A 15,908-nucleotide genomic window follows, 5' to 3' on the forward strand; every position below is an offset into this window, starting at 1 on the left:
TCTACCCGGTTAAAGGGCAGGTCAGTTGGCTGGGGCGTGGCGCCGCTGGGCCTTGCGGGCCTCGACCAGCGGCTCCTCAGGGACCGGGTGGGGGGCTTCGTGCCTGCAGTGCGGGAGGCATTGCTTCCGGTCAGCGCAACCCGGCCACTGCTCAAAGATGGATTATGTATATGCTGTTCTGGAGAGTAGTTTTGCTGGAAGTTTAAAACACCTCACCCTCCTCAGTAGTTGTTAGCATCTGAGAGGCAAATTAAGAAATTAATTAAGCTGGTTTATGCAGCTTAATGTTCCTTATTTTTTTTCTTGAAACTTGGTGAGAAGAGCAAAACGTCATGTCCCTGTAGAGTAAATAAAAAGTTTGGATAAATGTCAACTGGTAAGGTTACAACTTCACTTAGGCACGCTGTTAGGTATGCTATTATTTGGGGATTTTACGTTCTGAAATGATTTTATGTGTTACCTTTTCCTTCCCTAGCTAGTTGCAGATCCAGGGAATGTATAAGATCCTTGGTGTTATATACTGTTAAGTACATTCCTAAAGTAGTCTAACTTTGCATATGCAGCCATACAGCAGGGTTTGTTCAAGGAATTAATATTGAATGGTAGCATGAATGCTAGTTAGTCACCATTTATTACATGAGGCTTTTGCCAGGGTATGTAGTATCATTACTGATCTGTGACTGTTGGATCAACCAGGAGACCTCTCGGGGTTTTCTCACAGGAATGACAGAAGCAAGCGGAGGGCTAGATGAATTACTCTACTGTGCCACAGACTGTGAATTTATGTTTGTACGGGTTATTTATGTGCTCCTAAACCCTTTGTTGAAGCAAGAAGCAGTGCCTATTAATTAATGCAACTTAGAAAAAAAAACCAGTACAATTCATGTAAGAAGGATTTGGAAGATTTATTGTCCTTTAGAAAACTTAAATTATTTACACAACGTGGCTCAAGTACTCTTAATCAGGAAAAAAAAATTACAGAGGTGCTTGTTTTATACATGTAGAAAACTAGTATTTACATTATTGCTGCTTATACATAACACGGTAATGAAAATATAAGACACTTCGATTTTTCTGCAAGTTTTGATCATGGTCTTGCAATGTATTTCTGTTCCTTAACAGGTTTTTCTTCTCCAAAGATAAAGCCATGGCTGAAATGAGTGATAGCAACTTGGTTAAAACAAGTGTTACTCAGCAAGCAATAGCTTCTTGTTTTGGAGCTATTATTACATCATTATTTGGTAAGGCAAACTATCAAGCTTGCCACAGGGGCAATCTTTGCAATACTGATTACTCATCAGTATGACTCAGCATGATGTCTGAGTTAAATATATAAAGTGTCTATGTTTGCACTAAGTTCAACAAGGATGTTTTTGCATAGTTTTCTCATGGGTTTTTTTGTGTTTTAACAAACGTGGATAATTGAAATCTTTACCATTTCTGAACATAAGAAAGATTTCTATTAACTTTTCATTGCTGTGTCTTTTTTTTTCTCTCTGTGTTTTCTGGAAGAAACAAAACTAATAATAAAAATTATTTTCCACATTTACTGCTGCTTTAAAATGGATATTAAATAAGGCTGCTTTATAGCACATGACACAAATCCTGCAAGGGCAGCCCCAGTGAGATGTCCCCTTTATGTTACCGCTTCAGTAGTGACATGAATTTATTCTGCTGTGATGTCTTATGCTGTGAAAGCTTTTTATTAGGTTTGTTTGTTTATTTGTTTTTCCCTAAATGTTTCTTTTAAGGATAGCTTTTTGTTAGTCTTTTGGACTTCTGCATGGTCTGTGGAATTAATCTTTTATTTCATATTCGGTTATCTCACTCAGGACCTCCTTCCCCATGCATACCTAAGAAGGCGTTGGTTGGTTATATTCAGCACTTCATGTCCCTTGGAGTTATACTTCATAATTCAGTTAATTTTGTCTTATGCTAGCCTTTGGTTCTGACTTTTTACACAGGTTATGGAGCAGGGAAATGTGCAATTTTCTAAGCACGAATTTTCCCCCACAAAATTTCTAAGTTCTTACAAAATACGATCTGATCACAAAATTATCAAATTCATAGTCTTTTTATTCTGTCTTTATACCATGTGTCCCATGATGTTAGGTAAAGTAGCAAGCAAAGCTACATTAGACTTGTGGAATTCCCAAGATGGATCTCCATTGTGTGTATTTAAGATTCTCGTATAGCAGAAGGTGTTGGTATTTGAGACCTCAAGAAGTATAGGAGATTGGCTCCTTTCTGAAGTGGCAGCTGGAGGTGAGCCACAATAGGTGTGAGTGGCTAAAATGCTGCTGGGTGTCAAATTTTAAACAACTGAAATGAGCTGCAGGGGTCACATTTACATCCCTACATTTAGATACTGGAATGTAAGCCAAATGTTCAACCTCCTATTAGTCAACTGAGAGGTGTCAGTGGAGAGTTAAGATGTGACTCAGTTGTGTTGTAAAACAGCTCTCTCTTGTCTCTCGGCGGGGGGAGGGAAGTCATAGAAGTTCATAATAAGGTGTCTGTACACTTCCACATTTTAAGGGTATGCAGAGTATTTCTAAATGACTTCCGTTTCATTTTAGTAACTCCTCTTGATGTTATCAAAACTCGACTGCAAGCCCAAAGCAACCCATTCTCCAAAGGTAAATGTGTAGTGTGATGGAAGACACAGTTTGCTTTTTGCTATTTTATGTAGCTGATCGTTAAGGTAATGCTGAGCTGCAGAATGTTTTCATTTGTTTAGCAATAGTTATGTTTGTTTGTTTAGAGTAAAGTGGGGGGGCGGGGAGACAACACAGCAGCACACTGAAATTGCTAAAGAAGGAATGTGCCAGTGAACAGACATAGTGGAAAAAAATCCAATAAATACATACCATTTTAAACAGGCTTTTTTGTGTCTTTCTTAGTATTTTCATTGTAGCAGAAGATACAACTATTACTGAATTGAGTTTAAATTTTTAAAAAGCTATCAATAAGTAACTATTTCATCAGAAGGCTTTTGTGGTCACAAAGCTATATTAAAGTTATCTCCTTCAGAATCCAGAGAGTTTGAAACAGAGTAGTAAGACTTATGTAAGTCACTGGCCACTTGATAGAAGCAGCCAGAAGAAGTCAACGGATAAAGACGTTGTGTGCTCAACGATATGCCAATGAGTTCTACTATTCAGTTGTAATTAATAAAAGATTTGAAAGGAAAGGAGATAACTGGTGTTCCATGTTGTATGTGGAGATGGATATTTGCGGTTATACTTGCTGTGAATTGGGAAAGATCTTGTGCTGTCTCTCCTCGTTTTTTTAGTAAATTCTGAATCCTTGAGAAATCTGAAAATGAAGCTCTAAGTATGTTTTTGCAATGGCAATTGTATTTTATCAAGCAGGTTCAAAGTACATGGTGTAGGAGAAATAAAAAAAAGAGAGGGTGATCTAGTATAAATGCAGTCTAACCTAAGATGTAATACCGCCACTTGTAGTGTGGATGCTGATTTAAAAATCTGAAAAATGTTCATATAGTTACATACAATAGAAGCATTCAGTTCTTGTGCTGGTTTTAGTCTTCAGCAGATGGTAGTATAACATAAACATGTCTCGGGGAGCCCACGAGTGCAGTTTTGTTTAGCCTGGCGCTCTGAGGAGTACATTCATTCCCTCTTGCCTTTTACCTAATTTGTTGTCATTGACTTCCAAAGATTATTTTGTCCCTCCATGTCTAACCAGAGACAAATCTGTGTTACCATTATATCCAATTTGAAATTGCTGCCAAGAACAATCTTACAAGCATTAACTATGTTCTTATACGCCATTTTATTAGGAAAGTGTTTTATATACTCCAATGGCCTTATGGATCATATATGTGTTTGTGACAATGGGGACAGCAAAGCCTGGTATAAAAAACCTGGGCATTTCAAAGGGATGTTGGTAAGAACATTTTACATTTATATAAAGCCATAGATTGAAAACATTTTTAAGTAGCATACTATATAATGTTACTGGGTTTTTTTCAAGTTGTAGTAGAATCTGTTATCATTTGAGAGGGTGTCTCTGTGGTTACACTGTGTAATTTATATGGCAATTAAGGATACCTCCTACTTTCTACAAGAAAATACTTATTCCTTTCTTAAGATAAACAAGGAGGCAGCTGCACAGCTCTCCTCACAGGATACTGCCTCTATGATTTTATTTTCCCCACTTGAGCTATGTCACCAATAGTTGTTGCCTGCAGGTACTGATTTTCTGTACCTGCTTACAGCTCTTCTGTCCACAGAGCTACCAGTGTGCTGCTGACCTGAACTGACAGTGCAGGTAGCATTTTAAAGTTAAATTCGTGCGTTAATTTCTGTATCCATTGAAACTTGCAGGACTTTACATTGAAACTTTGTAGGATTTTACCCAGACATCAGAAGCAGACCTGCTGTTGGACACTGATGCACCTTTATTAGGGAAGTTAATGTTTGACTTTGCCACGTGTCTCTGTTGTACATGTGATTAAATACGGTAACTGGACGGAGCAATTACAGAAGTGGGATCTTAAAATTATAAGCCATTTTAGAAATACGCTTTTTAATATATTAATTTTGTCTTTTGCCTGCTAAAATATATTACTGAATACAAAAGTTTGTAGCTAATTGTTGCTCTTTGCTGGTTGTAATTTTAGGATGCATTTGTGAAAATTACTCAAAGAGAAGGAATTAAATCACTGTGGAGTGGACTTCCCCCGACACTGTAAGTTGAATGTTATTTTTTTTGTAACATGTTACGAATTATTGTTAGAAAAAATACAAATCAGTATGTTTCTTTCAAAGTGATGTCAAAAATTTGGTAAATTCGGAAGTTACAGGTAATGATGTACTCAGTTTGATCAGAAACACCTAGAGACAGAATAATTTTGCCTGATCTTGAGATTTCTCCTTGTAACTTCTTAGATACATTCTAAGTAGCTAAGCAGGAACATCAGGCTTTTCATTCTTCCTTTTAGAGGTGGTATACTTAATGTAACCATCCCCTTGAGCATCATCGATTCATAGAATTGAACATGGTTGTTAGAGAATGCAAGTTCTGGTACATATTTGCTGTCCTAAATTGTTACTAATGACTTGCTATCAGCAGCACAGCTCTTTCCACAGACACTCATTCCACTTTTTTTTTTTAACATCTATCTAGAATCTTCTTTGTCATGAAAAATGGATTGTTCGTTTTCTCTCTACAAGAGTAATTTACATATTTAAACACTGTTATCAGATCTCTTCCTGGAATTCTCTTTTCCTTATTTAAGCAAGATGTCCATACAACATGGTTGACTTTATCTCCTGCTTTCCTTGTATTAATTTAGATTCCCTTTCTTATTTTTTTAGAATAATGGCACTCCCTACCACAGTAATCTATTTTACCTGCTATGACCAACTGAGTGAAGCTTTGAAATCTAGACTAGGAAAGGATGATGAGCACATTCCAATTCTTGCAGGTTCCTTAAGCAGATGTAAGTTGCCATCTGTTTAAAGAGAAAACTGAAATAAAATACCTACATGTTGTTTTCTTGGGTTTGTTTTTTGAGTAAATTTGTGTGGCTTTAAAAGAGGGATAATATTACATGCAAGCGGGCATAGGAAGGACTGTATTTACCCAGTATTTCTTAGGCAACATAACCCTGTAATCTGGAACATGTTTTAGTTTTGCTATTAGACTTCCACAACATTTGTGATTTGTTCAGAATTTTGTATTTTCTAGGCTTTTACGAAGGACAGTTTTAATTCTATTCTGTTGTGAATCTAACAATAAACAGCATTATTTTCTATGATGGAAGCTACATAGGTAATTATGTGGGAAGTGAAAATTGGACTTGTACTGGTTTTATTGCTGTATGATGTAAAGGGGAATGAATTTCTATTTATATTTTCTTACTTTGGTTTATCTTTTGCTCATATATTTTTGTACGGAAGTAGCTCAGGTCTTATGTTTTGGGGCTTTCTTGGAAGACTCTTAAGGATGTAGTTCTATATTCTACTTGTGAAAATACAGGCGGGATGGGAAGACTAGTCAAAAAAGAATTGTGCTTCTGTAGTTATTCTTAGAAGGCAGCTCCAGATTTAAATTCACATTTCAAGGAAAACTTATCCCAGCAATAGGAGGAAAGTGTTTGGATCTAGTAAGATTAGTGAAGTCTGTTATATGTGTGATGGGAGCTTGTTAGTGAGTGGTGACTCACTGATCTTTCCACCAGATGCAGGAGGGTTACTTTATCAGATACAGATTGCCAGCTAAATACTCTTGATAGTTTAAAATAAGAATGGCAAATATCATAGAATCAACTAGGTTGGAAAAGACCTTGAAGATCATCAAATCCAGTCATTACCCCAGGACTGCCAAGACCACCACTAAACCATATCACTGGGGGCCTCATCTACACGGTTTTCGAACACTCACTTAGAGCCATTACCTCTTGTCCTGTCGCTTGTTACCTGGGAGAAGTTGCTTAGAAATTGCTAAGAAGATGCTTAGAAATCAATAAAAACTTTAGCGATCATTTTTGTCCACAACAAAAGAAACAAAAAAAACCCCAAACAAAACTCCAAGCTCACCTTTCTTCAAGTTGCACTTAAAAATGGCAATTACTGAAAATTACTTTCTATAAGTACTTGAAATTTTCAGCCTATTTATTGGGGAATTATTTCAAGGAAAATGAGAGAGTTGAGTCAAATCTATAAAGCAAGGTGAGACCTGACTTTTATGTTCCAGAAATATTACTAGTAAATGTTGATTTGGGGGGGGGGGGGAAAAAAAGCCCACCTTTTTCTCATTTGCAGTTGGTTCTGTTACCATTGTGAGCCCTCTGGAGCTGATCAGAACTAGAATGCAGTATCGCAAGCTCTCCTACAAGCAACTGTACCTGTGCGTCAGTAGTGAAGTGGCTTCGAACGGATGGCTTTCCCTGTGGAGGGGCTGGAGTTCTACTGTTCTGAGAGATGTACCTTTCTCAGGTTGGGTTTATTTTCCATGCAAGTTTGTGTTACGTCAGAAGATATGTTTACGCATAACTCTTTTAGACTTTTACTGTGGTTTTAGATTACTTTAATGGCTAGCTTTAAGAATGACTGAGATTTACTTGTTCTCTTTTGAGTGTTTTTATTTATAAATTGTTTGAGGACCTGATTTTTCCCCCGCCCTTTTTGTTTGTGGATACCAGCTAGGGCTCATTGTAAATTCCTTTTCTCTATGCTTAGACTTTCTTCTCATCTTTAGCCTACACAGTGACTGTTTTTGAAGACTTCCAGTAGGAAATTTTCTCTCTGACAGGTATAGTGGCTATTTCCTTATGGGGAAACATGCTGTACCTAAGTGTTCTTTTGCTTAATTTTGAAAACATGTACAAAGAGACAGTGACACAGTAGTGTTACCAGGAAGTATTTTTAGTAAGATAGTTTGTATAACTGCTCCAAAACCCATGAAACCAGAGCATCACTCATTAGCAAAGCTCTGGAGCTGAAGTCTGGAAGCAGAAAAGGCTGATACAGAGTACTGCTAGTCCTAGGGCTATACTTTACAATAACTGGGACAGAGAAGATCATGTGTTTTCCTTTTCTGTCATAGCTCTGCTATGAGGAGACTGCTAAAAGACTTATTAATGGCATTAATAAGCGGTGAAAGCCTCTGTCTCTTTGAGGCCTGTTTTTGTCAGAGCGTTTGTGGATCATCAGGCATCAGTTGTCCTTGAAACAGTTTTGGCCGTTTGGATAGTACCAGGAATAACACATTTGAACACCTTGTGTTGGCTCAGAAAAATTCTTCAAACCTATTGTTGGAGGCAGAGAGTTCTTGAAGTATTTGACCTGCTGTCTTTGGTCTCCTGATTAATTCTTAAGATAATCTGACATCTAATCTAATTTATGGTTCAGAACAGTCTAATGGACCATTCATTGGTTTGGACTCTTAGGTTATTTGAGCACATTTAGATGTATACCTAGAGTAAATTTTAATTTGGCTGTCAACCAAACCACTGCATGGTTGGTGGAGACGATTGGGATATTTAATGAAAAACTGAACTTGGTAGTTGAGTTAACAGAATTAAATTATTTCAGCTGTTTTCTTTTCAGAATGAGTAATACTCTGTTTTCTTTCACTTTGCAGCTGGTAGGTGTTTGAAGATTGTAGCTGGACTGTATCTCCTGCTTAGGGATCCTGTCTTTTAATGGGACTTAATTTAGCCTTCTGTGATAGGGAAGGCTTCCGAACCTAAGGCAGCATGGTTTCTCTAAGGCTAAAGATAACTGTCAGGATTCATCTGAAGTTTTTGTCCAAAGTGCTTCCTGTAGAATGTTCATTTTTTAGTTTGCTTAATTCTTCTCTGCCAGTTGCATCTTAGATTGTTCTGTTAATCTTATAAGGGAACTCTAAAATTCTTCATCTAAGTCCTGTTGTCTGATTTCAAGTAGAAACTCTTGTTCTCTTACTGATCTTCATCTGTAGCAATGTGGCAGGAGCTAGTGATCTTCCTTCCCTCTGCTGCCTATAACAGAGTGGGAAGATCAGAGCACTGTGAGGGAGTGCCCAAGGAAGAGGGTACTAAGGTGATACGTGTCTGTTCTCAGCCCTTTTCATTCTTTCATCCATGCCTGCTGTTGCTCCACTGGTCCAAAACATGCTCACAGATTTGAAGTTAGTCTTGCACTATTGACTTTGCAGCCCGTGGGCGCTTGTCTGTGCCCAATACTTTCATAGGCATCATGGAGTGCTGGAAGGGTAAAGGCACAGGTTAACCTGAAGCTACTGCTTTACAGGTTTAGCTCCATTGTTGAAGAGCCAGAAGTGAGCAGCCAAGTAGATGCATGAATAAAGGAAAATGTGTTAAAAAAAAAAAAAAGCCACAAAACTCAGATGATATAAAGCTAAGGGTGTTTAATGCTGCTTAATGCCTTTCCCAAACGTGTTTTCTGGTAATCTTTTCCTTATAAATACTCCCTGTGCAGTAAAGATAATGCTCCCTCAATACCTTTTATCTTGGCTCTTCAGTTTGAATGATGCCCCAACAGCATCATGGTTTCTGGTATTCTTAAAGCACAGTCTGCACCTTTGCTGCAGTTAACTCAAGTTAGCTCTTTCAAGAGGGATTAAAATCAGTGTAACAATTGGTACTGACAAAGCAGCTCCTCTGAGCAAACAGTCGAGCAGCACAGCACTACTCAAGCAGCACAGAGCGATTAAAATCCCACTATGTTACTAGCCCTAGTGTGAATGGTGTACTCCAATCATGTTCCTTGGGAGGCTACCTAGACTGAATAAAACTTATACTGTGAATGTTTATAAGCACACAACCGGCTTAACAATAATACTTGAGTCATTCTTCAAGCAGTGATGTGGAGGACATAAATGTAAAAGGTACACAGGGAAATGAGTCCTGAAGGTGCTGAAGCGAAGTTTTTTATTTAGGTGATTTATATGAAGTTAGGGTTTCATGCATTTCAGTAGTAGGTTTTCATCATATTATATGAGTAAGTTTGGAATATGGAGATAAGAGGAACAAAGTGGTCTGTCCATGGATCATCACAGAAACACTTTTATTTTGCTTTCAGCTCTTTTTTCTTTTTGCTCCTGTTGCTACAATAAAGTTCTTATATCTGTACTTGATAAAAAAATACCTTTATTTGATTTACAAATGTGTTGTAATGCAGGTTTATCTTTTTATAACCGTAGCAATGTACTGGTATAATTATGAACATTTCAAGAAGATCCTGTGCAAGGAACTTGGTGCACATGAACCAACATTTTTCATTGCTTTTGCTTCGGGAGCAGCATCTGGCTCTGTAAGTATGTATTATTATTTCTAGTATTACTCTTTGTCTGTCACTAATGAACTACTTGAAAGAGGTATGATTTTACTTGGTTCTCACAGAAATGTTGTTTTTTTGAGGGTGCATGTACTTCAAACACACATACCTGGCATTCAAGCTGATTAGGTATGTCTTAGTAAATTACAGGGTTCTGAAATACAAGACTTCTAATTATGTCAGACACTTGGAATATCAAATCTAGTTTTAAATTGTGTGCACTTTAATGTGTAAAAAAATAAATTGAATGTTATTTGTTTGTGCTCTAATGTTAAAACTGCTCTATTTTCCTGATAGATTGCATCTGTCATAACTCTGCCATTTGACGTAGTGAAAACACATAGGCAGACTGAACTTTGGGAGTGCGAGACCTTAAAAGGTAAGTTGCTGGTAAGGAAGAAAAACCCCATGATGTTTGGAAAAACAAGATGTAGTGGTTTGGTATGTAGACTTTTGGTAGGAATTTTAAATATTTGTCTTTTTGTCTAAAGTTTTATCTAAAAATTCTATCGCTGACATCTTTTCTGCTCTAAATTTTATAGGCTATTTTTACCTTCTAGGATAAATACAGTGTCTCAGTAATGACAGGGAGGAGGGAAAAGGTGTGAGTTCAGTACTGTCTAGGTTAATAAGATGGTATAAAATATAAACAAAAAATCCAGAGCTATTACATTTAGGCAGACCAATTGCAAACTGAAGATCTCCCTGCTCATTGCAGGCAGGTTGGACTAGATGACATTTTAAAGGTCCCTTCCAAGGCAAATGATTGTATGATTTAAATAAGTTTAAATAGGCAAAAATTTAATTTGCTATAAAACATTCAGGTGAACTCACCTTTAGACTCAGTTTACCTTAAAGGCAAGTTCTCGTTGAAATATCTGAAGTGCGATGAGCTTTTAGCTGCGTGTATAGTGTGAATGGAGAGGGACTGGCTCATTTGAAACCTAGGTGACTTTTTTCAACTGTATCAGTACTCTAGTAAGGAGTGTTGTCTCTGTTCATGTATCTTACTCCAGGTGTTACTACAGGTTTTTCCATGTCATGATATTTTAAGTATTTTATGAATTTGCATATTTTGTGAATTTAATATCCTGTATAAATAGTATGGATAAGATTAACATAAAATTAATCAAACCTAATAATTACATCTGTGACTATCTCTGATTTCTAAAAATATTCTTTTATGTCATTGTATATATTACTTAACTCACTGTTTTCTTCTACTGGATTGAGTTCCACAGAGGGATAGTACATCGACCTGGGCAGTTATGAGGAAAATTGTCGCTAAAAATGGGATTACTGGATTATTTGCTGGTAAATCTTTTCATATCTCTAAACCCATTCAGGCTAGGGAAAGTTTTTAAGTCATTAACAAGTTGTTATAGCTGTTAACATGCATAAATTATACAGTATTTCCATCTCTGTGAACACTGTGAGTTATGTAATAGTTTGCATATGTAAAGCAACGGACGTCTGTATATCCAGAGAGAATTTTGGCAATCTTTTCGCAAGTTACTAACCTAGAGCTGTCCAAGATGGACATGATTTATGTAAAAAAATAAAGGGACTGAGATTAACAAATAGAGCTGTATTGGCAATGAAAAGTGGTGGGAAAAGGTTCAGTTCAGGAAATAGGTTTTTTCAAAGTTTAAGTAATTTGTTGATTTCTTAAACTGTAATGCTTAGGTGTTTCAGAAAGAATTGGTACAAAGGAAATTTAATGGATTGTAGGTTTGGAAGCTGCAGCATGGAGGTGTTTGTAGAGTGAGAAAATTTCTTAAATGCAGTTTTTAGTCTAGTGCTAAAAATGTCAGTCAGTACCATGCATTTACCCACCTGTATTTAGGAATAGCCATCCTAATTTTTGTTCTTCATATCATGCTGATTTCTGTACTCAACTTTTTTTGGTTCTTTCTGTCTCAGAGTTTAAGCTTCAGTGGTATTTTTCTGTTTGTCTTTGAAGAAGATGCATTATTGAGAACTCAAGAAGTCTGAGAATGGAATAGAGTAGAAATAGAATTCACATAATAAAATACTGTTATTGGCCTGTGGAGTACTTGGCCCAGGATAGCTTCCCTCCATCTATGATGCAGTGTAACTCCTTGATGTGTTTCATCTTTCTTCTCACACAGACTGTCTTCAAGACTTGCCTTTCAGAGTTTCTGGTAGCTTTGGCAAAGACCACTTTTTAGTCCTGGACTGTGCAGTAGTTCTTTCTACTGCTGACCAGCACAGATGTATCGCTGGCCATTTAACCCCTCATAGAACAGAAAAGAACCCTCCAGGAATACCTTCTGGTATCTTTTTCAAATCCTGGCAACTCTCTGAAAGCAACTCTCTGAGCCCTACCTCATCATATGACCTAATGCTTGGTACTAACTCAAAACCTCTAGCCACGAAGCTGGCCATTTTCCTGAGAAGTCCAACAGGAAATTCTGTTCCTCCTTATTTTCATCATTATGGCTCAATTGCTTCATGACTCCTGGCAGTGAGGAGTGATCATAATGGTTCCTGAGACCTCAGGAGACTTATGAGTGTTTTTTCTACTTCATAATGAAGCTGCCCTGGGCAGAACAGTGACTCTCTGAGCCAGGAGGTGTGACACGAGAGGTAAGAAAAATGACATTGCAGTGCTGGAGCAAAAGCCCCTCACTGTTACCTCATCCTGAAACTGAGGGTTTCTTTTAATTCTTAACATCTTTCAGGGAATGTTCCACTATTGTAGTTACAAAAGAAGATTACTGAAGTAATCACCAGTCAGTTCAGTAATTCATGGTGCGTTTAGACACATCCCAGAATATTCTCTTGGAGAACAACATGGGAAATTTTTTACAGACTTGTAGATATTTGGCAGCAGCTATGATGGATCCTGCTAGACTTCTGTCACAGGTTTACTTGGCATGCTTTGACAAGCAAAACAGGAAGAAATGATTTGGTTTCCCAGAAAGTGGAGTTCTTGTATTCTCATCCATTGTGTCCTCAGTAGCCACAGAAGGCAACTTGTGTTTCTAGTTGCCAACTGGCAACTAAAACCAAAAGTATTTTTATGGTTTAGCTATATGCTGCTCTCCCCACCCTGTGTACCTGGGTATGGAAAGAGGCAGCCTGGGACTGCTGCTGCATGTGACAGAACTTGGGAGAATAAGTTTCCAGCTTAATGTAACAGTGCAAATGAATGTTCACAGTGTGAAGGTTCAAGCTGATTAGGCATCCTCAGGAATTCTAATTACTGGTTCATATCTTTTTGTGAAAAACACTATCATTCATCAAACAAAGCAAATCCTTACCCAGGGTGAAACTTTGCCTTTATTGTATACGTACATTCAGGTATTCTTTTAATAATTTACTAGCCCAAGTATCACCAGACTAAGACTCAGTATCACTTTTTAACTAGAGTGGTCTTCAAGTGTTTTGCTTTCAGATATCTTTCCTTCTCTGTATGGTAACTGGTGATTGAAACTTCAACCTTGAATGTATATGAAATGCTCATAGTCACAAAGGGTTGTTGGCTGCCTGTGTGCCCACCTCAGGATGCTTATCTCCCTAAGCTTCCTTACTTCCCTGGTACTTGTCACTCAGCTGCCTCCCCCATACCTCTCTCTCAGGCTGTAGGGTTCCCATGTCTTTCTGTCTTCAGCAAGTCTAGCTGATAGGTAAAGCAGTTGTCCTGTTCTGCTGAATGGCTGAGGCAATACTTTGTTGCCAGCACACAACTCCTTTGTAATGCACACATGTTGTCATGCGTGACTCCGGCAGTCTGAGGAGGAAATTACAAGATAACTGAGATTAAAATTACAGTGAGATAAAAGCCTGTAGTAACTCATAATTAAATGAACAACTGCAAGAGACGTGCCAAACCCAGGATGCTTACAGTCTTGACAACACTGCATCACTTCCTTGGGAGTCTGTGTGTTAATGGCTACACAGTTGGATGAAGACTTGCAGGGCTTGTGTTTGCTTTACTTGCTGTACAGTGATGCCATAGCTGGGTAATAGGATTTGCGTATTTTGGAGCACTGATGCCAGCAGAGTGCAAGACACCACACAATATTGGTATTATTAGACGTTTTGGGTGGAATTTAGTTCATAGATTGTTACCTACATTTAGGTATTGACATATGAGTATCAGAGTGTAGAGATGTTCTTTTGATCAGCCACTCTTCCAGTTCTGTTGCGCACATATCGGCGAGGTGACTGGGGGTATTTTGCCTGGCTTCTTGCTACTCTTCCAAAGGGACACAAGTTTTCTATAGGTCATGCATCATCTGTGCTAGCTACATGCAGATGTCTTTGCATTCCAAGTGGAAGTAGATGGCTGTGTGTAGACATGTGGATTCAGCCTTATTTTCCCACTTCTAGGTAAACTTTCTAAACTCCATTGACAAGATCACAGTTGAGTGCAATGGGAAACACTTGATGCCCACATTCTATCATTTATCCCTGTGACCAGGATTCTTCCATTTTAGTAGAGGTGCTGTAGGTCTTAAGAGATAGTAGCAGGGGAATCACACTTTTTACTTAGCAGTTGGCTTGAAGGGCTGAGCCACTGCCTACGGCAGAGGGTACAGCCCAGCACAGTACTCGAGCCTTTTCCTCCCCTGACGTTATCCATTTCAGGGTTCGGGGCTGCTTGAACCTCTTGTCCCACCTGAGTGGTCACAAGCCTCTGCTTGTCGCACAGGAGCAGCAGGTTTGCAGTGACACGTAGAGGAGGGGGCACACAGTCTGCCCCCCACCAGCCATCTCAGCTGCGCTGGAGCAGGTCAAGGGGCTCTACCTCCCTGGAGAGACAGAGGGGGCAGAGGTACAATGGACTTGAAGCTGGTGAAGGGCCTGGAGCACAAGTCTGATGAGGAACAGCTGAGGGCACTGGGGTTGTTTAACCTGGAGAAGAGAAGGCTCAGGGGGGACCTTACCGCTCTCTACAACTACCTGAAAGGAGGATGGAGAGGGGAGGTGGCTGGTCTCTTTTCCCAAGTAACAAGCAATAGGACAAGAGGTAACAGCCTCAAGCTGTGCCAGGGGAGATTTAGATTGGAGATTAGGAACAGTTTCTTCACTGAGAGGGTGGTCAGGCACTAGAACAGGCTGCCCAGGGCAGTGGTGGAGCCATTGTCCCTGGAAGTGTTCACAAACCATTTAGATGAGGCCCTCAGTGACACGGTTTAGTGATGGTCTTGGCAGTGCTGAGGTAATGGTTGGACTTGATGGTCTTAAAGGTATTTTCCAACCTAGTTGATTCTGATTCTGTAAGGTTACTACAATGGCCATACCTATAGCATTTTGAGGACTGTGAACAGGTAGCATCCCAGTTCTACACTGACACATGGTATTGGTATATTGTGACCACTAAATACTACAGCTCTTCAGTCTGAAACCAAATGACAGTGAATGCTTTCCTTTTCTTTTCTGTGCAGGTATTATTCCACGGCTGTTTAAAGTTGCTCCTGCATGTGCCATAATGATCAGCACATACGAATATGGAAAGTCTTTCTTTTCTCATTTAAATGGAAAGATGAGCCAACATCCTTAGTTCTTCTTCATCTGATTGGATGAAGTCAAAAATACCTGGTGGAAGTTGTGTCAAATTTGAATCTGTGAAGGCATTTTCTAGAACTCCCCGTGAATTTCTGCCATTACATTTGGTAACTAATACATCTTCATTTTTAACACAAAGGATAAATTCACTTTTTTTTTTTACAACTGAGAAAGTAATCATGACAAACTATCAGTGAAGACTTAGTGACTTCTCCTGCCACTAGAGAGAAGAAAAGAAAGGAGAAGGGAAAATAGGTGCCAGCTGTTCTTCAGTGATGGTCAAAAGGGAAAAAAAAGGAGGCTGGACAGAATAATGAGGAATAACTACAGCTACTGTGTTAATTTTCAGTCCAACTAAAAATTTTTGTTGGGTATTTAAAATGAGGTTTAGAAAATTGTATGATATGATTATTCCTCCATAAGGAGGTTGATACAGAATGAATTCAATAAACGTTTATTTTGCTTAATGGATGTTTAATTCTGTGCATGTTTGTTATTTGCAGCTCTGTATTTTGTGTAAATGTGTATTACAAAATATCCCTCTGCTTCCTCTGAGGA

The 15,908-nt window shown here is 38.5% G+C and overlaps 1 protein-coding gene across 1 annotated transcript; it reads left to right on the plus strand.

The window, feature by feature from the left end:
• Positions 1 to 1,147: 1,147 nt before the first annotated feature.
• SLC25A40 (solute carrier family 25, member 40) lies at positions 1,148 to 15,345 on the plus strand. Its single transcript, XM_010020351.1, has 10 exons — positions 1,148 to 1,241; positions 2,580 to 2,639; positions 3,806 to 3,912; positions 4,649 to 4,716; positions 5,346 to 5,470; positions 6,795 to 6,968; positions 9,679 to 9,788; positions 10,110 to 10,191; positions 11,046 to 11,126; positions 15,230 to 15,345. Exons 1-10 carry the CDS (start codon positions 1,148 to 1,150, stop codon positions 15,343 to 15,345), a joined length of 1,017 nt encoding a protein of 338 aa, XP_010018653.1.
• The last annotated feature ends 563 nt before the right edge of the window (positions 15,346 to 15,908 follow it).

This window comes from Nestor notabilis, unplaced genomic scaffold, assembly GCF_000696875.1.
Source record: "Nestor notabilis isolate BGI_N333 unplaced genomic scaffold, ASM69687v1 scaffold5318, whole genome shotgun sequence".
In the NCBI taxonomy this organism is placed as follows: domain Eukaryota; kingdom Metazoa; phylum Chordata; class Aves; order Psittaciformes; family Psittacidae; genus Nestor; species Nestor notabilis.